Genomic DNA, 25,432 nt, shown 5'->3' with positions numbered 1-25,432 from the left:
AAGTTGTTCTTATGGAAAATAGGCAAATCTTAATGAGGTGAGGTCTGCTGTCTTGTCCTTGGCTTTCATTGGCTGACAATATGCAACATTTTGATTGGATGTGGAAAGTGCGAAGTTTGTTCACTTGCTGTCTTTCTGCCAGCTTGGCAAGGTGGTTAGAAGGTCATGGAAGGATGATTATAAGATTGGTGAATTGTAGGTGTTTGGTTGGTGTTGTTGGTGCTTTGTTGGTGCACGTTGGTACCTCACAACATGTGGCCAGTTTGATGCAAGTTGTCCCATAGATTATTTGTACACAGTAAGTGGAAAACAAACTTCAGTTAATAAAACCGAACTACAGCCTCAAAGGAGTTGTGTGTCAACACAGAGCCATCCCCATTAAACAACGATAATGCAGACCAAGCTGACGAATGAAAGTGACAAAAAGATAAAAATATAATGTCTTGCGTCTGCACCTTTTGCGGCGGAAATAATTTAAAGAAATGTGAAACATCTTTGAAAAATCACGAGCACCAAACACCTAAATCTCATAGTTCATAAATTCAAGGTCACCTATTTGTCTCCTATGGTGAATGGTCGAAAGACAGTCAAGTGGCATACGGCGACGTTCCCAATGTAACCTTACTATGCTGTGACGTTAATGCTTTGAAACGTCTCAGTGTTTTATTCAGTCACATCCTAAATCACCAATGTGTTCTGATTTCCATGCCTTTCATTGGTGGAATGACTTCAAAAATATGTTTTAAGCAAAATGAGTTAGGAGTGATACACATAAAACGTATATCTATACATGTCAGCATCCATAGTATGCTTTTACGACAAGTATGGGCTGCTGCAGACCAATTCTAACCCGGATCGTCACGTGTGGGGGGGTGAATATTAACAAAACTAACACATTGAGTGAGTGAGTGAGTGAGGTAATATTTAACGTCACATCGGCAATATTTCAGCCATATCGTGACGAGAACATTTGATATTGAAATGAAATATATTGACATTATAAAAAACCTGTCGACGAAGGACAGTAAAACAACTAGAATATCACAGATATGTATGTAAAACTAGTAATTAAATCTAAAACGTTTTAACTATAGGGGGAAAACAATACAGTATAAAAATGGCTATAAATCACCAATAACTGAAGGTAGATCACCATACCAGGGACCATGGGGACTTACATTACTTTTTGCTACCTGCATGGACCCTAGTTGGATTTACACCATCCCTTCAGCCATTGGCGACAGAAGAGAAATCTAGCCATAAATTAAAAGCACACATATTCTACGATTAAAAACGTGGCATGCCTAAATTTACTCTAAATGTGTTGGGACTTACGTACCCTCTCAGGAGGACTAACACATTGAACAGATGTTTGTGATGAAATGATGAATGCATGTGTTAACTGACCATCATAGCATCGTTTCACAAGAGTGTTGTAGCTTTTGTCCGCAGTCATGCTGGGCAATGTGATGATGTAAATGCTTCCTGCGGTGTAGATGTTGCAAACTGCGCCGTCGTGTGATATTGCAACACACTCGTCCGTTCCTGTTGTCGTCTCCAAACACATAGCTTTACATTCCTGTAAGTCCGCCGCAGATGATTTCTGCAGGTTGTCATTGGATATCTTCTGATTAACGTACTCCTCGTACCAGCATTGAGCTGAAATATTGAAATGTAGGAAACTGGTTGAAACAATAGTATTTGGCAGTGTCACGAGGCAGTGACATTCATTGTGTATTATAGCTAAAATACATGGAATTATCATGAAACGGCCCTCCCATTATCAGAAATTTGCGGGCCGCTGTAAATGATATTGGACCGCTCGACCTTAACGACGGGCCACTATCAGTTCTGATGTCAAGTGACGTCATAGTGGGTGCGTGGGCTTACGGTTCATTCGACATTAATTGGCTTTCGACTGGCAGATATTCTGGGTCAAACAAGTCAAAGCAACCCGAATTCCCGCTTTAAATAGCGGTAATATTGGCTTTCTTGTTGGTGCTAACCTTTACAATTGCACTATTAAGGCTGTTGATGGACCAAAACCGAACACTGACATAGTTTGACATGTTGCAGGGTATGGTTTATCAAAGGCCAAGGTGGAATATCGTCACTTTCTGTTGTGACGTCACTTGAATTGTTCGATGACGTAATTGCATTCGAGCAGTCAACCCCGTCAGAAGTTGATTTGGGTAAACTCACAGTCAAATTCCTTCATTGTTTCCTTTTTCTTTTCAACACAAATTCCATGTATTTTAGCAATAATAACAGTAATTCTATTTTTGAGGGCATTATCATTTGCAGAAGCCCTCGGTCTTTTCAACTGCCCGACGAAGGAGGGCAGTTAATGGAAGACCTCGGGCTTCTGCAAATGATAATGCCCTCAAAAATAGCATTACCCTTATAATAGTCGTCCATGTATAATACACCGAGAGTGTGATGTTCAGAGAGGGGCAGTAGTGTGCTAGATTTTGATACAGAGAACTTGAAAGTGCTACACGGAGCTTATTCAAGAATCACCAGCGTTTGTGTATATATGTTCTGGCATCCTTTGCTTAGGTTTATAATGACAGTGGTTTGCTATATTCAGACCTGTTTTGGAATGTACTACAACCCTATAGATCTGTCAAATGACACAAGGAACCGTATAGATCAAATGTAAGAACCATTCTTATCCGAACCGGCTTTCCACACGTATGGTTCAACCGAGGAGTTGACAATGTAAAGTTATTCATGTTTATCTTCCAAAAACGAGTTACAGATATAGGACACCAAAGCTGGCGCAACGATATCAATACATCAAAACATCTAAATCAATACCCACAGTTCAAATACGATCTCCAACTGGAACCTTACATCACAGAACTAAAAAGTAAAGATCTCATACGTGCTCTCTGCAAATTTCGGATTGCCCACAACGATTTTAAAGCCAACATCTTTTGTCATCAGGATGTGCCTATTGAAGAGCTCTACTGTACATTCTGCAATTCCCCACAGGTTGAAGACGAAAAACCTATTTTCTTTTCTTGTAAACAGTACCAACACTTCCGCGAAAAATACCTCATCCAACTTAGAAATGTATATAAGGGCCCACTCTCACTCCATAATATTTTAAGCTCTAAACATCCACGTATTATATACATTACTGCTTTATTTATACACCAAATACTCTCTTGCAGGTATAAAGCTACAATGTAGTTAATGAGAATGACCACTGACCATCTGTACCTTATATTATGTTACTGTATTATGGGCCATTAGGCCGACATTACAAAATAAACTCTGTCTGTCTGTCTGTATAGAACAGGAATCCCTGAATAATTTCGTAGGTATATAAAGGGAGTTTACTCTTGCCTTTCATTTCACATTACATCTCAAGTTACAGGTTATGGAGTTTACAGACTGAATCATCTGACAACTCTGATTGGATGATTTTAAGTAAGATGTTTGTATTTCTTAAATGTACACCCACCCAGTACTTAAAACTGACCTTATTTTACAATATTTGGTGCTGTCATTTTTAAGACAATGACTTATGCTGAATGTGTGCGGAGATGTTTTCAAGTATTGTTGGGAAGTGGTTGAAATCTCACAATTGATGATTGCTTCATTACCAACGACCAATCATCGAAACAAATTGGTTAGCGTCATTTTCAGGTTTCTTATTGCAGATATGTATATTATTAACATGATGCGACTTGCTACTTTACAGTGATGCCTAATACATCATGAACGTTAACTTTATGGAATCTTCAAGAAATATTCAGTCATGACTTTTCAGTTAGTGAACTGAGTTTTCTAAGAATTAAACACCTTTTCAGGCCCTGACAAGTTCGAAGCAGTGTTTCAAGGACTAAAACAGTAGTTCCAAAATTGTTTGTGTTCGATCATGAGAAACTGTGATCGATAGCTTCGATTCATTTAATTAATCGGAACACCACTATTTTAAAGAAGGTGACATTTACTCACACCTAGTTCATTTACGGACTGTTTCTCGGTTAAGCTTTTCGTTTCGCTTTGGGAATCAACGCGTACAAGTTCACACACATGTACATCCGAATGCATGTAAAATATTGAGACACGGAAGCATCAGTATCTGACTGAAACATTGAAACATCAGAACAAAACGAAAGAAGGATTGGGCAAATTCGGAATGCCAGCAGTTTAAACCTGGCCTTACAAAAGACATTTAGCAAGAATTGACGTCTCTGGACAGCTCTGGATGAGATGAATAGATATCATGTATGTCCCAATAAGTTTTCTTAAAAGTTAACCCACATTGCTGCGGAATAATCCTACTGAAAAACAACTAAGCAGAGAATTCAGATATTTCTTCTGATTTCTGTAGAAATATCTGCATGATGCTTATATTTTGTTGTTTACATTTCCCATTTTCTCAGGTGCAATGGTTCGTGTTTCTCTATCACGATTTGTTTGTTTGTCATTTAACGTCATACTCAGCAGTATTCCAGCTATGTTGCGGCCGTCTGTAGATACTCGAGCCTCAGTCAGACAAATCCAATGATTTGGGTGCAATGGGATGCAATGACATGTGTCAACCAGGCCAGCTAGTCTGACTACCAGATCAACATTGGAAACGTCTTTGATAATAAAAAAATAGACGAAGATTACAGCTGAACAGGAAATATGGTATCCGAACAAACCTGTGTTGTTCTGGCAAATAACCGCTAGAGTGGAAACGCAAGATCTTGTTTTGAAAACCCCACCCTTCGTGGTTCGGACACAGTTCTCACTTCCTTTTCCATCAGGTTCAATGTTGGTCAACCAAGGGGCATACTTCCCGAGAGGTGTGCAGTCGTACTGCCAATAGTGTACAAAATCGGCTCCCGTAGGGTCCTTGTCATACAGTCCTAACCACATATCAGCTGTTCTGAAAGAAAGAATAGATAGTATGAAAATCAGGTATTCAAGAATTGCTTATATTGATGTTATGATGAGGGAACAAACTATTATATTTTCAGATTCTTTATCTTGTCTTCGGGCAATTAAAATTAGTCTTGTACCCATCCACTATTAATTGAATTTATTGAATTATCAAATGTTCTTGCTACTGACATATACGACATCGTTTTTTGTTGGTTACCCAGTCATGGCAGAATTTCTGGTAACGGAATGGCTGATCAGATGTGCAAAAGCAGCACTCAACAAATCCGTGACCCCACTTCTGACGCCATACATCATATACGTATACGTAGAGCTTATATTCGTGATAGAATACAAAGAAGTGGGACACTCATGTAAGTATGAGTGAGTGAGTGAGTATGGTTTTACGCCGCTTTTTAGCAATATTCCAGCAATATCACGGCGGGGAACACCAGAAATGGGCTTCACACATTGTACCCATGTGGGGAATCGAACCCGGGTCTTCGGCGTGACGAGCGAACGCTTTAACCACTAGGCTACCCCACCGCCCCTCAAGTAAGTATGAATATGTTACATCAAATTGGTCACATCTACTTGGGTTGTCAGTCCAGATTTGAAGAGGTCATTATGTGATTATTGGACAAAGCAGATATACACGCCTTTGTATTGTGGTGTCAATCAAAGTGTAAATGTACAGCATCTTCAGTCGGGAGCTTTTATTGTCTAATTAAAACAACAACCCAGTTGGCCAGTTAATTAAGTAAGCATCGCCGGGAGGTGTTGTTACGGTTCGTGAACACGACTTACAGCGTCCGGACTGTGAAACAATTTACTGTTTATTTTACTGATTGGTGACAGCTACTTACCGTCCGGTTCCGGAAACCGAATTTCCGGATTATCGAGGCAAATTATATAGGCATAGATTGGTAACAAGCTGAAATCGTCCGGGAGGCGAGAGATCCGGAGTCCGGACTAACGGGGCTTCACTGTATACACTATTTATTAAAAGTGAGGATTCTCCGTATTCCTTGTGATGACTGACTGACTGACTGAGTTTAGTTTTACGCCGCTTTTAGCAATATTCCAGCAATATCACGGCGGGGGACACCAGAAATGGGCTTAACATATTGTGCCCATGTGGGGAATCGAACCCGGGTCTTTGGCGTGACGAGCCAACGCTTTAACCACTAGGCTACCCCACCGCCCCCCTTGTGATGAAAGTATGTCCTGCTTGACTATGTTGATTCTTCCTTCACAAGGGATAACTATTTTAGGGTGAAAACGGTCATGGATCTTTTCATAATGTACATATATTATTCTTTTACTTTTGGTTGTTTTTTTGTAACGGAAATAGAATTGTTTTCCCATGTCTTGATGAATATGTTCTTGAAAATAGATAAATGTTATTTCAGGATTAGATGGCCGTCATATTTGGAAGACTGCTTAGAAGCGGCGTGAAACAAGAAGCTGACAAAGTTTCATTCAAGGTCAGTTGTTAGTAGTTGATGCAGATATTTCTTTTCCAGTTGCTGCGTAAGATCTGTTTGATTCCAAACATGTCAACCCGTGTAGATCCGGGTTAGAATTGATGTTCAGCAACCCATGCCTGTCGTAAAGGCGACTGACGGGATCGGGTGGTCAGGCTCGCTGACTTGGTTGACACATGTCATCGTATCCAAATTGCGTAGAACGAGTTTCACGCTGTTGATCACTGTTGTCTGGTCCAGGCTCGATTTTTTCCAGACCGCCTCCATATAGCTGGAATATTGCTGACTGCCGCGTAAAACTAAACTCATTCGCCCAAACATGTCAAGTGATTGATCTATCATGCGAACAAACAGCCCCGGTCACTACACCACAGGTACACGGATGCTTGGAGATGAATGCAAGGAGATGAGTATGTTTTCTAACGGCCGGTCACTGACACAGGTAAAACGTTGTAAGCATATGGGAGATTCGAAACCGGACTTCGGCGGGATTAGCGAGTGAGTGAGTTACGATTTTAAGTCACATCGGCAGTATTGCAGCCATATCGTGATTAAAACAAGTTATACCTTCAAAATACATAAAGTTAAACTATAATAACCTGTCATACAGGGACAGTAAAAGCAACTAAATTATCATAAATATAGATGTGAAACAAGCATGTAAATCTGAGACTTTTTAACAATAGAAGACAATACAATATGAAAACAGGCTACAGATAACCAACAACTGAAGGTAGATCACCATGGGTCCTAGTCAAAAGGGCCGCAAAACAGAAAAGTCAAAAGGGCCGACAGAAAGTCATAAGGGCCGCAAACCCCTAGTCAAAAGGGCCGCATCAAAAAGTCAAACGGGACGCATCAATAAGTCAAAAGGGACCGATGTACAAAAAATAATAATAGCATCTTTTTTAAAAAGTGTATTATAGTAAAAGGTTATACATCTATACAATATATATTTTACACATACTAATCATGTTTTTAATAGATATTTTTTCAATATTAGAAAGAAAATGATGACTAGAAAAAATAGATGTATGTAATGGTTATTTATTTCATTTAAGTAACAAAACACTTGTCATTTATGATTATGACAAATACTTTGGCAGAAAAATGCATTTAACAATGGAACCACAACACACCTGTAAGAAACTACAATATTACACGAAAACATATACACAATATATCCCTTTGATGCCATATTTGTGTTTTGACAATCATGTAAGCTGTCACTAATCCCTAGGATGTCTTGTTTTCTCTGCTCTTCAGTGAATACTGTCAGAATATTTTAGAGTATTGTTTTCTTTGTTATTAAACCTTACAATTGACATTGAGTTGACTCTGTGTCAATGTGTGACTATAAAATCATGGACAGACTTGTTTTTATATCAAACAAAAAACAATGCGACAAAGCCACCCCACCCCAAGCCCAAGACAATGAAAGCTCATACTACTGGCCTTCGCCACCAACACACACACTCCGCTCAATCACACATGCTCTATCAACAAATTCGCCCTTTGCCCCAAACAGCACAATTGACACTGAGTCGACTCTGTGTTAATGTGTGACTATAAAATCATGGACAGACTTGTTTTTGATATTACTTCCTTCTACTATGTGTGTGTGAAGTGTTTGAAAACAGTGAGGAAGAACCAGCATTCCATTAAGTGTGATTGTGAATTGTCAACAGCCAGCAGGACCCAGGAGGAGGTATTTGCTGCCTGGCGGCTCTTTAAGAATGGAGAAATTAGCCCGACTGAACTGTTGAGTTTGTGCTCGAGGCTGACAGGACCAGCCGAGTGTGTAAATTGAATGCGATCTTTTTGAAATGAAGACCTTAAGTGTGCATTTGTCATAATCATAACCCTTTTGACTTTCTTGCGGCCCTTTTGACTTTTCCGTTTTGCGGCCCTTTTGTCATGCGGCCCTTTTGACCTGTCCCCGATCACCATGCTAGAGACCATTGGGACTTTTGCTTCCTGCATGGACCCCAGCTGGATTTACACCATCCCTTCAGATCTAAGCAATTTGTTGACAAACTAGCAAAAGTATCTATGTATTAAACATATTGCTTAAAATTTTGAAAACAATTCTATTTCTTAAAACAAATATTATGGAGGTCAACTTCTTGTTTATTCTATACACAACGTTTCTGGGCTCTTCCTTGCCCATCGCCTCTCAAGAACCTGATACTTGACATGGTAAAAATATCCTTCATTGTTTTTACACTGAAATATTGATCCCTTGTGATGGAAAAATCAATACAGTCAAGGCCGGATTAGCCACTGAAGGTAAGGTATCTTCCCATAAGACAGACTTCCCAAAAGACAGACCGCTTAAAGCAACACATTTATGGTTGGTTGCATAAGCCTCAATTAAGCTGTACCCTTGATAATAATGTCATGTGCCCAGATAAAAAAAGACAACACTAGGTATTAAATATATTTTTAGAAAGTCACTTGAACATCATCATTTGTTCCTTTCACCTAGTTCTTGGCATACAGGAAGCCATCCAGAAGGGTGATCGGAAAATAGTCATAGGAAAAATGGCATGTGAAAAATGTCATGTGAAAAATAACTATTAGAAAACATCCTGTTCTCCAGTTATATACTTGGTTTATACTGAATTTTATAAATACTATTTCACTTTCATCTTCAAATAATCTTAAGTACTAAAAATATCCTGTTCTCCAGTTATTTGAAAAAACCCAATTCAACAAATGTTATAAAAACGTCCTATTCTCCAGTTATTTCTACGTGCATGATCTTGAGTGTTTTCTTTATGAACATGATGTAACTAATATGTAAATTAGCTTATTGAGGTGAGTTTATGCATAGTGTGAAGTTAGGTGTCTGTAATGAACTTCATGTTTTGTTAGTTCTGTAAACATCCTACTACTGAAAAAAATTGTTTATCTAAACAAAAGAGATTATTCACCGCTTAACTCTAAAGTTGCCAAATTTATAAAAATTGGACTTTGTTCAATGTTATAATATGTATCAATATGCTGTATGTTCTCTGTGTCACAAAATTTCGGTTCTATTCTGTTCTGTTCAATTGTGATGTTACTATACTACCCTGTAGTGACTCTGGGTCAGCTCATTAATTAAATAGGGGTGTACAGCATAGCTCAGCTAATTAGTGTACTCATTGAGTCTTTCTTATGCGAGGTCTATCTTTTGGGAGGTCTGTCTTCTGGGAGTGAACCGAAGGTAATCCCAGAGTGAATATTGTAGATTGGTAACGTCATTATCCAACGTTGTCACAACGTTAGTATTACGTCATGTTATAACGTAATGTCACAACGTAATAACAACGTTGCAAATTTACGTTGAGGAAACGTTCTGCTTTGGGCTCCTCACAACGTTATAACAAGGTTTGACCCGTGAAGGTCCGGGTTAGAATACTGATCTTCAGTAACCCATGCTTGTCGCAAGAGGCGACTAACGGGATCGGGTGGCTGACTTGGTTTTCACATGTCATCGGCTCCCAGTTACGCAGATCGATGCTTATGCTGTTGATAACTGGATTGTCTGGTTCAGAATCGATTATTTACAGACCGCCGCCATATAGCTGGAATATTGCGGCGTAAAACTCAACTCTCTCACTATAACAAGGTTTTTTATAACTTGTCAGGATAGAGTTTTCTGTAAAACATTCACTTTGACATTCTTTCTTCACTACTCAGCTGCAGCTTCAGAAAACACATAACCAAAACAACATGCAAATTGACGAATTAACATTGAAGTGAATTTCTGCTTCGTTTCCTTTGTACTGCTCACCACTGGGAAGCCTATTCAACAATTAACGTTAACTAGAACGTTAGGAAAACGTAAAATCCGTTAGCATCATGTACCCCTGTGCGACGTAGAGATGACGTATCACAACGTCAGGCCACAACGTTGTGACAACGTAAATGGAGTCCACAGAATAACGTTGTGACAACCAAAGCATAACGTTGTGACAATATGAAATTGTTACCTGGGATGCTATTGGTTTATATTTCTGTTTTGTGGCATCCTTTCAATATGAGTTCAATTGTTAAATTTAGTACTTAATGGATATATGTGTCTATAGGTTTAGTAATACGTTGTCATTCTGTACCAAACTGCGAAGTGTTCTTCTTTGAAATTATGGTTCATCTTGATATCAGCGATTTGATTATAAAACTCCTAATGCGATAATCAGAGTTGTTATTTACTCTGTCCCTGTCTTCGACATAATGTTCAGTGTTCGTTCGAGTCCAGCGATTATCACACAATAATAGGGGCGGTGGGGTAGCCTAGTGGTTAAAGCGTTCGCTCGTCACGCCGAAAACCCGGGTTCGATTCCCCACATGGGAAAGATGTGTCAGATCCATTTCTGGTGTTCCCCGCAGTGATATTGCTGGAATATTGCTAAAGGCGACGTAAAACTAAACTCACTCACTCATACATTAATATAACCCCAATATGTTATAAAAACGACTGTGAAAGTACTTACAGTTTCCCATCGCTGATCCAGGGCTCCAAGACCTTCTTGAAGCCGTTCATCTCAGCCTCTGAAGCAATCTTCAGCATCCCCATGTTGGAGGTTATACAAATATCACGTACTTCATTCCAGCTGTGAAGATTTCTGAACAGCGTGTATTTTCTTCCAGCCGTTGTCACAGCCATCAACAGCCCTGAAATAGGAAATGCTACAATTCCAGATAACATTAATAAGAAACATTGTAAGTTATGGTAATACTCAACAGTATGCAAGAAGAAAATGTGCGTTTGTTTGCAATATTCCATCCACGTGATAAAAACGATGTTAGTTTGTTGTTTAACGCCGCACTGTAAATAATCGAGTCTGGACCAGACAATCCAGTGATCAACAGCATGAGCATCGATCTACGGAATTGGGATACGATGGCATGTGTCAACCAAGTCAGCGATCCTGACCACACGATCCCGCTAGCCTCTTCTGAAGACAAGCATGGGTTCCTTAAGACCAATTCTAACCCGGATCTTCACGAGTTCATTTTCATACGAAAAGCAAATTGTATAAGGTACAAAGGTGAGTGCGTGAGTTTAGGTTTACGCCGCTTTTAGACATTTATGCAATATCACGGCGCTGAGCACTGGAAATGGTCTTCACACATTGTACCCATGTGGGGAATCGAACCCGGGTCTTCGGCGTGACGAGCGAACGCTTTAGCCACAATTCTACTCCACCGCCCCATATGGTACAACATGGTATGCCATGATATAGATTATATGAATGTAATAAAGTCGTGTATCGCAGCGGAATTGTGTTATTAATATTGCAGCTTGCTAAAAATCATCATAAACATCTACCACAACACAGAGACGTCACACGCGTTGTGTCCGTACATTGTTTGCAAAGATATGGCCTATAGGCTCCCTATTGTGGACGCTAACCCTGAGAGACTGGAATATTGAAGAAATATTAATGTGAACGTTTAGCCTTGAAGTTGTATTTTATCATGGCATGCGTAACTAAAGACTAAGTTAACAGCTTGTCAAAAAACATTCAGCACATTATTTAAACAGTCTAATGGAAAACATTAGATGTATGCATAACGTGATCTCGCCAACTGTAGTTGTTGACAGTTGTTAATAGTTGCGATGGCAATATTTGGACAGGTCTTTTTGATACTTGCCTTCAATGGTTAAACTTGAAAGGTGAAAAGATCGGGTTCTTGCCTAATATTAAGGTATATGACAGCAGTTGTATGAAGTGTAAAAATATCGATGACGTATATGGCTATTCATTCTACAATGAATTAGAAAATCTGCTACAATTAAGAACTAGAGTCTTCAGACTTGTAGGAACTAACGTGCATTGTTCTAAGGAGAAGATATTGTGAAACTGAATTCTAATATCACAAACTGTCGATACATGTCGTATACAGTTGAAATACTTGAGATGCATAAAACATATTCCTATGTACAGACCTTTAGATACTACAGTTAACATCAAACGAACTCATAGCAAAATTCATACCAATGTGAATGCACATTTTAGGATTAAAAATATATTTTACAGTAAAGATTCGGGAAATTCTTCCGAGTTCGAATTCAATTAAACAACATTCTTCCCCTATTCAGATTGTGTGATCAAGTGATAGTTAATGAGGAGACTAATAAATGCTTCGATTAGTGTTGAAGAAGCGCATCGAACGAAAAATTGATCTACTCGTTTTAAAAATGGTTACACTTCCATTTGGGCGAAACAGCAGCAGCGTTAGAGCAATACGAATGCATTTATATTGTTGTTATTATTGATTCCCTGCTGTTAAATAATATGATTTGTAATGGTTCCTTGCCTTCCATTCCCCAATCACTCCTTCCACTAAACCCAAGCCTCTCTGGGATTCCGTGCTTGAACTGTTTTCAAGCAACCTGTTCTTGATGCCAATATTTTTGTTTATTTGTTGTTTAACGCCGCACTCGGCAATATTCCAGCTATATGGCGGCGGCCTGTAAATAATCGAGTCTGGACCAGACAATCCAGTGATTAACAGCATGAGCATCGATCTACGGAATTGGGATACGATGACATGTTTAGCGAGCCTGACCACCTGTTAGTCGCCTCTTGCTGAAGACCAATTCTAACCCGGATCTTCACGAGAGGATCGGGTTGTCAGTTTGGAATTAGAGGAAATACCTCTGAATGATACAACAAAGACAATAAAAAGACTCACCATGGTAACTAAAAACTACAGTCAAAAACTCAGTCAATCCGAGCAGATACGTCTGTGGCAGCATGGTAAGGGGTCACTGCAATACAATTGAGAAACAGTCACAGAGTATCGGTCATGGAGTATGCGTGTCTTCCTGGTAGTTCTTAGACTTTCAATATCCTGGCTACTGCGGAAAAAAAATACAGTGCAAGAAATAGATGTGTATGTCTTTGTAATTTTAAGGAACAGAACTTATTTTTTTGCTTAAGATACCACAGGAAGATAAAGTATTCCTAACAAGTATGTCTGTTTCTATTTCAAAGAAAGACCCACGATTGTGGTATAAGCTGAATAAAAAATGGAATATGGTCAGTATTATGGAGATGGTTTTGCTTCTTATGTTTAGTGAAGTATAATTTTTGTTGTTGTTATTTTGTTTAATAAGAACTTGATGCGGCGCTTTATGTAAGAAGCAAATTCTGAAATTGCATATATTCTTATATCTAAAATGGACGTTACATGTAGCAATCACTAACAATAATATATAGGGGAAGAGAAATTTTGTGGATGTCAACTTCTTTATTATGAGGAACACAACGTTTTGGAGTATATCCTTACTCCTTCATCAGGTGAATGAATGGTATGAGGGAGATAGCACATATACTCAGCAGAAAAAAATCGTCAGTACGAATTCAATTTTTTTTGTACAATATCTTGACATATCAATGAATAACTTCAAGACATTACGTGAACGTTTGCAGTCCATTCAGTATCTAGTGTGACCACCACGAGCGGCAAAAACTGCAGCACAACGTCTATGCATGGAGTGCACCAATCGATTGATGAAGGCCATTGGCACCTTGAATTACACTGTGAGAAAGGCCTGGCACTATAAACGGCTGTGTTCGGCCTTGGTATGACATTATTCAGTTTCCTCTGAATTCCACCTAAAAGATGTTAAATTGGGTTTAAATCAGGACTAAGGGCTGGCCACTGCATAATGTTGACACCGTTCTGCTGTAGGAAGTCCCGTGTAGCTCTGGCAGTATGGGCCCGGCGTTATCATGCTGGAAAATGTTGTTCCGGTGAAGTGCGAAATGTGGGAAGAGCGCACCGCTGTGATGCCGCCTCCACTCCCTGGACCAAGGTTCTGGAACACCACAGGACCCACTCTCTGGTTCAGGCCTTATCCACCCCATACCATGATGCTTGCTGCTCCCCATGAGTCTCTTTCAGTAACATATTGGTCTGAGTAACGCTGGCCACGTCGTCGCCATATTCTTGTTCTGCCATTTGCAGTTGATACGCAGTACCGACTCTCATCTGTGAACAGAACAGTTCTCCATTGCCTGTATCGCCAGTTTTGTTGTTGTAGGGCAAACTGTGGACGTTCACGCCGATGACGAGGGGTGAGGATAACTCCACGGTAAGGTCTACGGCAATGGAGGTTTCCGCTGATAAGACGTCGAAGAACTGTATCAGTGCTGATTGGTCTTCCGTGTGTTCCCACTGTCTGGCGTTCTGTTTCGGATGCCTGCATGAAGGGATTCTGTACATGCTGTCGCACAAAATGGCGGTCTTGTCGTCTTGTGGTCACCCTTGGTCTGCCAGTACGGGGGCGATCATCTGTGGTGTTGGTGGCCCAGAAACGTTGCTGCAGCCTGTAGATGGTCCGAACGTTGACCTAAAAGTGATTGGCAACGGCCTGTGCAGTGTGGCAAGCTTCAAGTCTTCCCAACGCCTGCTTCCTCTGAGCTGTCGTGAGTCGTGGCATCCTGCTGACGTTGTAATGTGAATGTTTCAACCAGGTTTGGGGTGCATTTTATAGGGCTGGTCCTTGTGAACAGCACGTGCAGCATGAGTTGCATGAAAAACATGGAGAACACCGTACCACCTCCGAGATCAGGTTGCGTTTTTGAGACCATTTCCTGGGTTCCATTGTGAGTTTGGGAAGGTATGTCTTTGCCCAGGTAAAGTTGGAGATGTTGTCAAAAATATACAATCAAAACATCAAATGAGTTATAAGAAAGTAAGATTGTTTATGTATGCCAATCAAATAGATCATCAAATGAGTTTACAGTTATCCGTTTCTGCGAAGGACAATTCCAAGCTGACGTTTCTTTTGCTGCTTAGTATATATGCACATGTAAGAACAACAAAAGTATTAAGACAACAAAGATGCAGATGCCAGCACTTAACAGTTAATTAGCACTGAATGGAAGCCAACACTAGTTAATTAGTGCTGATAGAAGCCAACATTCAACAGTTAAATAGTGTTGATAGTAGATGAACAGTTGACATCTAGAAGCCAATATCTGGAGAATGGACATAGGGCAGATGGGAGGTAGCCTGTAATAACACTAATGGATAAACGCAATAGAGAAAGACAATTAGAGGCCAATACAAACGGATGGACCCAGAGTAAGATGATAAGCACAGACATTGATAACGCAATCATTACATACATAAATGATCAAAGTAACAAGTCCCAGGCATTGGGCAGGTGGGTTCCTTGGTCGCTGTTCATGGCTGGTTGGTGTCTCCTGATCATGATATTTTCAAAAGGCTATGTTAGGAATAAACATAAGTTTCTAATTTGTAATGATGAAATTGAGGTTGTTCGAGAATATCTATATTTGGGAATATTGTTTAATGCTAATGGTAAATTCACAAAGGCAATTAAGAGACAGTCGGAACAAGCATCAAGAGCCATGTTTTCCATCTTTAAAATTATCCGAAAACTACAAATACCAATTGATTGTCAACTAAAACTTTTTGATCAATGCATCTTGCCAATCCTACTTTACAGTTCGGAAGTGTGGGGCTATGAAAATTCAATCATCTTGGAAAGAACGCACTTAAAGTTTTGTAAATATATTCTTAAAGTAAAACAATCTACACCAAATTTTATGGTGTATGGTGAATTAGGCAGATATCCTATTGATGTTCTTATAAAAGTAAAAATCATCAGCTACTGGTGTAAAGTTACAACTGAAACTAGTAAATTTCCCCACATTCTTTATAACATTATGAAATTTAGATCATCTCTCCAGAATGCTGATTTCGACCAACTAAAAGCAGTCCAAAATATTCTTCAAAACGTCGGGCTCTCCTATATTTGGCAATCTCAAAAGTTCCCTAGCATCGACTGGCTGAAACATCATGTCAAAAATTCATTAATTGACCAGTTCAAACAATCATGGTATGCTGATGCCCAAAATTCATCTAAAGGAAAATATTATCATCTATATAAAACCTTACTTACTTTAGAACCTTATTTTCTAGATCTACCATCACAATTTCGTATCTGGTTAACAAAATTAAGAACTTCTAATCATAGATTACCCATTGAAACGGGACGATGGTTTAATATTAATCTAGAAAACAGAACATGTACAATTTGTAAAAATAATATTATTTGTGACGAGTATCATGCTATTTTATCATGTACACAGCTTAATGTCGAACGTAAGAGGATTCTTCCCTCTTATTTCTGTAATAATCCACATATGGACAAATTTATCTCACTTATGAAATCAAACTATACCCCACTCCTATTGAAACTTTCACTTTTTGCTAAAACTGTGCTTAGCCACTTCTAAATCAAAATACCTACCCATATGATATTGTATTTAAACGACTGTATGTTCTCTATATCATTCTGTATGATTTTCGAGAATAAACAATTCTTCTTCAATTCTTCTTCCTGATGTCAATGGCTCCTTGTACAGTTGTTGTGAGATACTCACAGCTTCCCGCCTGTCTCCAAAACCATCTGCAAGACCCTCAACAACTCCGATCCTAGACCCAAACCTCATCACCCATAGAATCTCCCTCCAAGGCCCTGCGTCATCAGATCTCTCGCCTCAAAAACCAAGCAGATATCACCTTCTGTAGCCAAGACCATCAGCTCCCTGCGAGCCCGGCAGAGGCCCCAGCAGCTCCCCCCGAATCCCAGAGGATGCATTTACCAGATCCCCTGCAACTGTGGCCACCAATACATCGGAGAAACCCTCAGACACTTTAACACCAGACTCAAAGAACACATGTCCTCTGTCAACAAACTTGACTTAAAATCCGCCACCTCTGAACACATCATCAAGAATCAAGATCATCACATCAAGTGGGAAGCCACCAATGTCCTGTCCGCCAACAACAACTGGCGACAAAAGAAAACTACAAGAAGCCATTGACATCCGGAGACCCCAGCCAGCTCTTCCTTATGTGTGCCACTTCTAAATGCCATTCAAAGACCTAATAATATATTGGCATGTATACAGAACTGAGAGATATTGATCGGAACAGCATCCTGAAATGCGTGCATTGGTGCGTATGCACGGGAATATTTAATTATTTTATACAATTTATATCATGAAATGCATGATCCATTCATATTTATTTTACACAATAAAAATTTACCACATAAAATCGCGAGTGACATTCACGTTTAGGGGACGGAGTTTATAAACGTTTACAACACCTTATCGATGTTTTCGTAAAATTAGTTTAACGTCGAATATCAAAATCTAATCATATAACAAAAAATCATGTCACACTTTAAAAACTATGAAACCATCTTTTACAACACTTACCTCTGGTTCTCCTTGATATTTGGACTTCTTGTGTCAGATCTCTTAACTTTGAGGTGGTACAAACTATCGTCGAGTACCTGCATTGTATCTCGCTTTATATCCAAAACCATAGTTTCCAATCAAAATAGAAGACAATGGCATCCCATTGTTACGTATGTGTGGCAGGAAGTGATAGTTGAAACCGAAGTCAGATCTTGGTCATTAGCTAGTGTATGTAAACACAATTTTCTGAGTTGGTACACACGCCAAGTTATATCTCGTCAAGTACACATTTGTTTTTAGGAAGCAGCATGGCATGAACTACAATTTGATGTTGAAAATAGATCGGACCTGTGTTCGAGCCTGATATTAAAATATAATTGGTAATTGTTTGCTGTAACCGTTTCTTGTCTATTTGTTGAAAATAGCAAACTTAAACAGTTCCGGTGGAAGTTGGCTGTAATTGGATGTTATTTCTTAGGAGTAATATGCGGCATGTTTTTCATTTACAACTATGGAGCTACAATGTCCAAAACGTGTGTTTATGTACAAACAACGGGTCCATTTGAATGACATCTTTTGTGTACGAGGTTAGCACGTGACTTTTCCCATTCCTGTGTTGTATCATCTTTTTAAATTTGACTGATTTATTTAAAAAAAGGTAAACTAATATTCTTCCAAAAGTACAGCGTGTGCGTGCGTGAGAGTATGTGTATGTATGTGTATGTGTATGTGTATGTGTGAGTGTGTGTGTGTGAGTGTGTGTATGTGTGTCTATGTGTATGTGTATGTATGTGTGTGTGTGTGTGTGTATGTATGTGTGTATGTGTATGTATGTGTGTATGTGATTATGTGATTATGTGATTATGTGTATGTGTATGTGTGTATGTGTGTGTGTGTGTGTGTGTATGTGTATGTGTATGTGTGTGTATGTGTATGTGTATGTGTATGTGTGTATGTGTATGTGTATGTGCAAATCCGGCCAGACGTCCATTTTGTAATGCTCTGGGACAGACACATGCCGCAGTTTAAAATGGATTGCCCACTAAAATTAAATGCACAGTGCATTGCCCCCGAGCCGTATATTCCTTGCTTTATCCTCTTAATGTTAAACATCAGGCAGGGTAATAACAAGTACCATCATTTAACGTTTCTTGATGTAAAGTGACCGGAGTTAAATCCACAGTACTTCCGTTCTCCGAGTAGATAACGGTGGCGGTCGATTTGACATGGACATTATCACAAAGGAAGCACTGAGACTACTGTCACTCGAAATAAGTATCGTAACTCGGCCAATGAATGAACGAAAGAACGAACGAACGAACGAAAACTACTGAGGTGACCGTTCAGTGAAAAGTATCCAGTGGTCTTCCTTCAACAAAGCGATAAACGACTTAAACGTGCATCACATGAAGTTGAAAGTCACTGGCATGGTTGATAGCAAACTGCACTCATATTACCTTTAAATACCCACATGGTGAAACGTAACCAGTGTCATATGCACTAAACGCCTAAAGAAAAGTTACCCCCTACCTTTATGAATTTTTTAAAAACTATCAAAGATATGTTAGAAGGTATTAGTTTACAAGAAAGCTTAACAACACAGCTTTATGCAAATCACGAAAGAAAATTCTCAAATGCATTCATATTGAGTTGAAATGCAGCTTTTTCAGAAGAGTTAAATTGTCCTATTTTTGTCCATGCCGAAATAAACCAATGATTTAGATGTCCAAAAGAAAGGTTGAAATAAAATTCTGCTCTAAGACAAAGATAAACCATTTAAAGTTACCATTTTTCAACTATTGAAACAAGAAACGACTGTTGTAGAGTGTGTAAAATTGTAAAATAATCATTCCTATGATTTCAGTCTTTTACAACATTTTCTGCTGATCTGCATTAGTGAAAACAAGTAAAACGTGTCTTTGATATTGTTAAAAAATGTTTAGGAACATCTACAATGATCTGTGTTAACATGTGTGCTTGCAAAGTAACATTTTTCCATTTTCTGTTTACACATGGCAATATCAATCGCCAAAACGCAGCAATATTCAAGCAGTATTTGCTTCCATTTCACATGTAGAATGATTCTATAGGGTATGAAGAGAGCCTAGAAAAGATGATATGATACACAAGTACGAGAAATATGCAACGATTAACAGCTGAAGAGAGAGAGAAAGAGCCATTGGGATGGTGAAGATGGTCGACATACAATGCTGTTGTCAACGCCCTCGGATGCCACCGTATCACGGTTATAAGACTTATTCAGGGCTTCAGACAGACTGGGGTCACCGTAGACAGACTAAGAAGTGGACGTCCACGCATCACAACGCCAGTTAAAAATAGGTACCTCCGTCATTAAGGAAGGAGGGTAACGTTTGGTTTAAACATATTTTTATTCCTAGAGAATCTGGTTTGGTAAACAAGCAGAACTCTGCTTATATCAATACCGCACCAGTACATATATCATTTAAACAAAATACACAAGAACTGGATACAAAAACCGAAAAATTAAATCATATATCTGCGTTGTAGGTGCTTATAAACATTGAGCTTGCAGCTACACTTCATTAATTGATTGCATATAATTGTTAGTATAATTTGTCAAATCGTTTAGACTTAAAGATGTATTGATGCAGGGACTCTATTATGTTCTTATTAGGTAACGTTTCTTTTGGCGTTTAGTGTATATCATGTGCACATATAACTTTTGCCTAGCAACCATTGTTTCTGTATTTCGTCATTACGCAATTGAAGGTGACCTTAATGAAGATGGCCGTCACACTTGCTTACCGTTTTTACTGCACAAATGTACATGAATAAAATGGATAATAAAGAAATTATTACACTCGAGCAAGTTAGTCATATGACTTCTCCGAAATTCGTATAAGTCGTATGAAATACGTGCACGTGTAATGATCTCTATTTCTCATTTGAACTTTGATATTAATCGATTGAGGGCTTAAGAATACATATAAGAGGAAAAACAACAAGAAGAACATAATACTTCCAATCAAGTCATATTTGTAGAAACTGCTGCAAATATTGCCCGTAACGATATCGTGTTTGTTGAAGAAATAATGGAAAGCAACAGAGGACGAACTGAAAGAGAAAGATACGATTTCAGTTTCTGAATGTACGTGTCTCCTGAAGTATATGAAACACGCATTAAACGACCTAGAGTAGCATTCAGCGTAAAGGGATGCGGGCATCTTCTTCCATTTGCACATTCAGACGGTCTTTTAAAATAAACGTCAATACTTGTCTCATAGAAACGGAGTTGATTGATAACCTTAGCTAACAAAAGCAATGCTGCATTAAATGGCCGCTTATTCTTAATGTGCAAATGTCACATCAATATTAAGCAGAGCACCACGATGCTAAAATGCATACAGTCGAGCACCGTTGTGTCGAACTCTGATGTCTCGATATAACTTCTCGGTCCCCTCAAAATCCTTCATAATTTGTCATTATTCAAGCTCTTTTAACTCGATACGGATGTCTCGATATTTCGGATATCTCGATATAATTTGTTTTGCTGTATCAGCACTGCGTCGAATAAGCAGATACCTGAACGGTAATGGAACATTACTTTAATGGAGTTTCCAAAGCCAGGACTGTGTCATGAAGACATTGTACGAGTAAGTGTTCCATTGTAGAGATGTAGAGATTGGATATTGATATTTATGAAGCAAACAATATCGTTAAATATTCTGTATGTTACCAGGGTAGAGCATCTATTTACTGAATATTAAATCATTCGTGTCGATATTTTTCCTGAGTTGGCTGAACACAGAAATCCAAACATGCCTTTACATATGTTCCCGTGTCATTTTTCAGTTGAATATTTGATTTGCATTTGCATGTGTTTGTGACCCGGGACAACGACGGGACATGAATCGCTGCACCTGATATCGTCACTATAAGATAAGGATGCTCAAAATATACTCGGATCGTAAATATCTACAGACTTAACAAACTTTTATTGTCATTCTGGAAGCTGATTTATTGCTTTTTAATGAGCAATTGAGTCAAGGAAACATCAGGAACATAGACTGATGTTTCAAAGATAAGTATAAAACATGAACACGCCTTGTAGATTTGATTCTTACCGCCCCTCCTTTATTATTTTACAGGGCTGCGGGGTAGCCTAGTGGTTAAAGCGTTCCCACATGGGTAGAGTGAGTGAAACCCTTTTCTGGTTCCCCGGCGTGATATTGCTGGAATATTGCTATAGCGGCATTAAACTAAACTCACTCACTATTACTTTACATAGTTCATCGTCATACATGACGTCACAGTGATGTCACAATAAAGCACAAATTGCAAGCTCTCATTTGTTTCCCTCTTAATTTTTTTCTTACCAAAATTGTCAAAGTGTAGTAATCAACGTTTTTACGTTCGGGTTTACATATCGCTATTCCAAAATGCCTTCCTTCGATGACTGAGAAAGGGGGCGGTGGGAGAGCCTAGTGGTTAAAGCGTTCGCTCGTCACGCCGAAGACCCGGGTTCGAATCCCCACATGGGTACAATGTGTGAAGCCCATTTCTGGTGTTTCCCCGCCGTGATGTAGCTGGAATATTGCTAAAAGCGGCGTAAAACCAAACTCAGTCAGTCTGTCAGTCAGACTGAGAAAGGAGTACTTTGAATAAATATTAACTTCGACTGTGATGCGGTGCTCTCAATCAGTGGTATATCCGTGAAGATCCGGGTTAGAATTAGTCTTCAGCAACACAAGCGACTAACCGACTAACAGCTCATGTTGTTGATCACAGGATTGTCTGGTCCAGACTCGATTATTAACAGGCGGCCGCCATACAACTGGAGTGCGGCGTGAAACAACCAACGAACAAACCTACTTCAACCTTTCAAATTCAGATTCAGTTCAACCTTGAGTGAAACCGAGGAACAACAGATACAGCCGGATGTAGATCAACGCTTAGTCTCTGAGTATTTATAATTTTAAATAGAAACAAATAATTCCTTTCAATCGAAAATGATCCCCAATGAAATGGGAGATGAGACCTACTTCTTTTAGGGCTTTAGCAATACAGAAAGGGCTGGGCGGAGGGGAAAATAATGCGGTTCGGGGACTTTAACACGGGGATTATAGCTAAAACACATGGAATTATCATGAAACGGCCCTCCTATTATCAGAAATTTGCGGGCCGCTGCAAATGATATTGGACCGCTCAACCTTAACGACGGGCCACTATCAGTTCTGTTGTCAAGTGACGTCATAGTGGGTGCGTCGGTTCATTCGACTTTGGCTTTGGACTGGCAGATATTCTGGGGCAAACACGTCCGCAAATAATGCCCTCAAAAATAGCATTATCCATATATTAGCTCATCTGTGTTGTTTTCATGAGTAATTTTGGCATTTATATTAAATAACAGTATTGTATTATTGTGTATGCACATAATCAATATATTTCCCAATACCTTTGTCCTCGAGTAAGAAGAACATGATCGCGGAGCTGCTGGGGATGCCCAGTCTATAGATCACTCTGCAGTAGTTCTCTAAATTTTGACAAGTGCCCTTGCATAACGGTATGTCTGAAACTATCGTTTCTTATTTGTTTTACAAATGAAGTTTATTGATCGCTCCCTCTGATTAAAAGCATCCAAGCATCATATCTATCAACTTCCCTCATCAACTATTGAAAGGATCTTCATTAATGACATTAACAAACAATTGCCAGATGAATACACTCAGTACACTTAAGGAAAGCCAATATTGATTTCAACTTCTTCCAATCTTCAAAATACCCACTTCGGTACACATGAGTTACTTTATCACACATGTATCCTATTCTGTGTTCATTGACCCTGAAACCTGCGAAGATCCGGGTTAGAATGTATATTCGTAAAAGGCAACCAACGGGATCGGGTGGTGAGGTTGCTGAATTGGTTGACAGATGTAATCGTATCCCAATTGCGTAGATCGATGCTCATGTTGTTGATCACTGGATTGTTTGGTCCAGACTCGATTATTTACTGACTGCCGCCATATAGGTTGAATATTGCTGAACAAACCAACCAATAAATAACTGTGACGCCGATCGTTCTAATTCCACAAGACTACCTATATTCTCCGAATAACAATTAGATACATTACTTGTTTGCCAGTGGTCTTACTTTTCAAGAGCTTTGTTTGTTGTTTAACGCCACACTCAGCAATATTTCAGCAATATGACGGCATTTTGGGCTGCGTTTTCGGTCACTTCACAGCAACACGATTGACGGGTTTCAAACATAGGAATTGTCTAAATTACGATTGCTGTAAACTGACTGACTGACTGAGTTTCGTTTTTTACGCCGCTTTTAGCAATATTCCAGCAACATCACGGCGGGGGACACCAGAAATGGGCTTCACACATTGTGCCCATGTGGGTATTCGAACCCGGGTCTTCGGCGTGACGAGCCAACGCTTTAACCATTAGGCTACCCCACAGCCCCTCGACTGCTGTAAAAATACAGTGTATATCGATATGAACTACTGAAAACACCTGTGCGTTTCTCTTTTTGAAGAGTGTTATTAACAAAGTGGAAACTGTGTTTTCTTTTGGACAGGTCGATGGATAGAAAGAAAATGGTCATGAGAAATATGTTCATAATAGTTTGATAATGTGATTTACAAAAATAATAAAAAAAAATGAAATAAACAGAACAGATGCAATGCGTTGCGTCATGAAGCAGACTTTGAATGTTAATATGCAACATTGTTTGATGAAAAACTTACATAGATAGCAAGGCTTCGAAGTAGGCTCTCCCTGTGTTATCTAGCTGGCGTAACTAAAATCAACTGAAAAATCGACGTAGTGATATGAGTACGCTAATGGAAGTTGCTTCCTAATCAACTCTCAATCAATCAAGTTTATTTCGTAATTCAGTCCACCCGTAGTACAGTTGTAAGATAAAGCATACATGTATTTATGTCACATATCCAGAGTGTTACGTCTCTGTCGTGCAGTGCATTACTATCACAGGAGTAATAAATAATAAATAATAAATTTTCTGTAACCAGGTAGGAAAACCTTTTCTCAAGTGTGTATATTTCTTACCTATAAAAGGGACATGACATTCATCTTCTGCCAAATGAAGGTCACTGGTTTTACATACAGATACTGTATGAGGCATATTCAACAATGACTTTTACGGATAATGTTTACTAGAAAGTTGTGAGGTGATATTTGAAATTTAACTACTCCAGTAACTACCACATTATGAAAGACATTGCAACAACAACAAAATAAAATAAAATATAATATGTAGGCAAAAAGGAATTATAATCCTTTTTTCGTTTCGTCTCCATTTTATCATTTAACTCCCCTACTCTGGTCACGCGGCGAGGTTTTCGCGATGCTGGAATTTATAAATAAACCTTTGCCTATAGCATATAAATATCATTTCATAAAATCATATTACTAAACATGCCTAAGTTTCATTAAATAACACATATGACTTAAACATGTTTAAGTTATCCAGACTCGATTTGTTTACAAACAGCATCGTAAAGCTATAATACTGATGAAACAATATATACTCATGATACAGTCACAATTGTATAATCGACTCTGCTTTCAGCAGAAATTTCTTATGGACGAGGAAAGAGGGTTTTGTCGCTTCTATTTACAAATCACTATCAAATACCAGGTACACGCGTTGGAGGTGATATATTAAAAATTAGTTGTAAAGGATCTTGCTATTTTTATTATATCAGTAAAGTAAATAAAACTGAATACACCAGGTTGGCAATTGTCAATATTTCTCAGTCCAGAACAGCGTACGTAAACACTTTTCTATTAAACAAAAAATTGTTA

At 38.9% G+C, this 25,432-nt stretch overlaps 1 protein-coding gene and 1 long non-coding RNA gene across 3 annotated transcripts in view; one reads left to right on the top strand and one right to left on the bottom strand.

The window, feature by feature from the left end:
• Nucleotides 1-24,168, top strand: LOC124273780. Its single transcript, XR_006897736.1, has 3 exons — nt 1-107; nt 15,071-15,077; nt 24,157-24,168. It is a non-coding gene; the product is annotated as an uncharacterized LOC124273780 (long non-coding RNA).
• Nucleotides 1-25,432, bottom strand: part of LOC124273779 (putative GPI-anchored protein pfl2) — a 32,160-nt gene that overhangs the window by 1,878 nt on the left and 4,850 nt on the right. The window contains exons 2-5 of one of the 2 annotated variants that reach the window (XM_046709088.1): nt 13,062-13,137; nt 10,853-11,033; nt 4,665-4,891; nt 1,408-1,659 (exon numbers count right to left, since the gene is read on the bottom strand). In XM_046709088.1, the coding sequence (XP_046565044.1) occupies nt 1,408-1,659; nt 4,665-4,891; nt 10,853-11,033; nt 13,062-13,125 (724 nt within the window). In that variant the 5' untranslated portion in view covers nt 13,126-13,137. Of the gene's footprint in view, nt 1-1,407; nt 1,660-4,664; nt 4,892-10,852; nt 11,034-13,061; nt 13,232-25,432 lie in introns of those variants that run through there. The other variant, XM_046709089.1, reaches the window with a different exon arrangement.

Source organism: Haliotis rubra, unplaced genomic scaffold (genome assembly GCF_003918875.1).
Source record: "Haliotis rubra isolate DU_JTF1 unplaced genomic scaffold, ASM391887v1 Scf184, whole genome shotgun sequence".
Taxonomy (NCBI): Eukaryota; Metazoa; Mollusca; class Gastropoda; order Lepetellida; family Haliotidae; genus Haliotis; species Haliotis rubra.
This window is presented reverse-complemented; position numbering and strand designations above follow the sequence as displayed.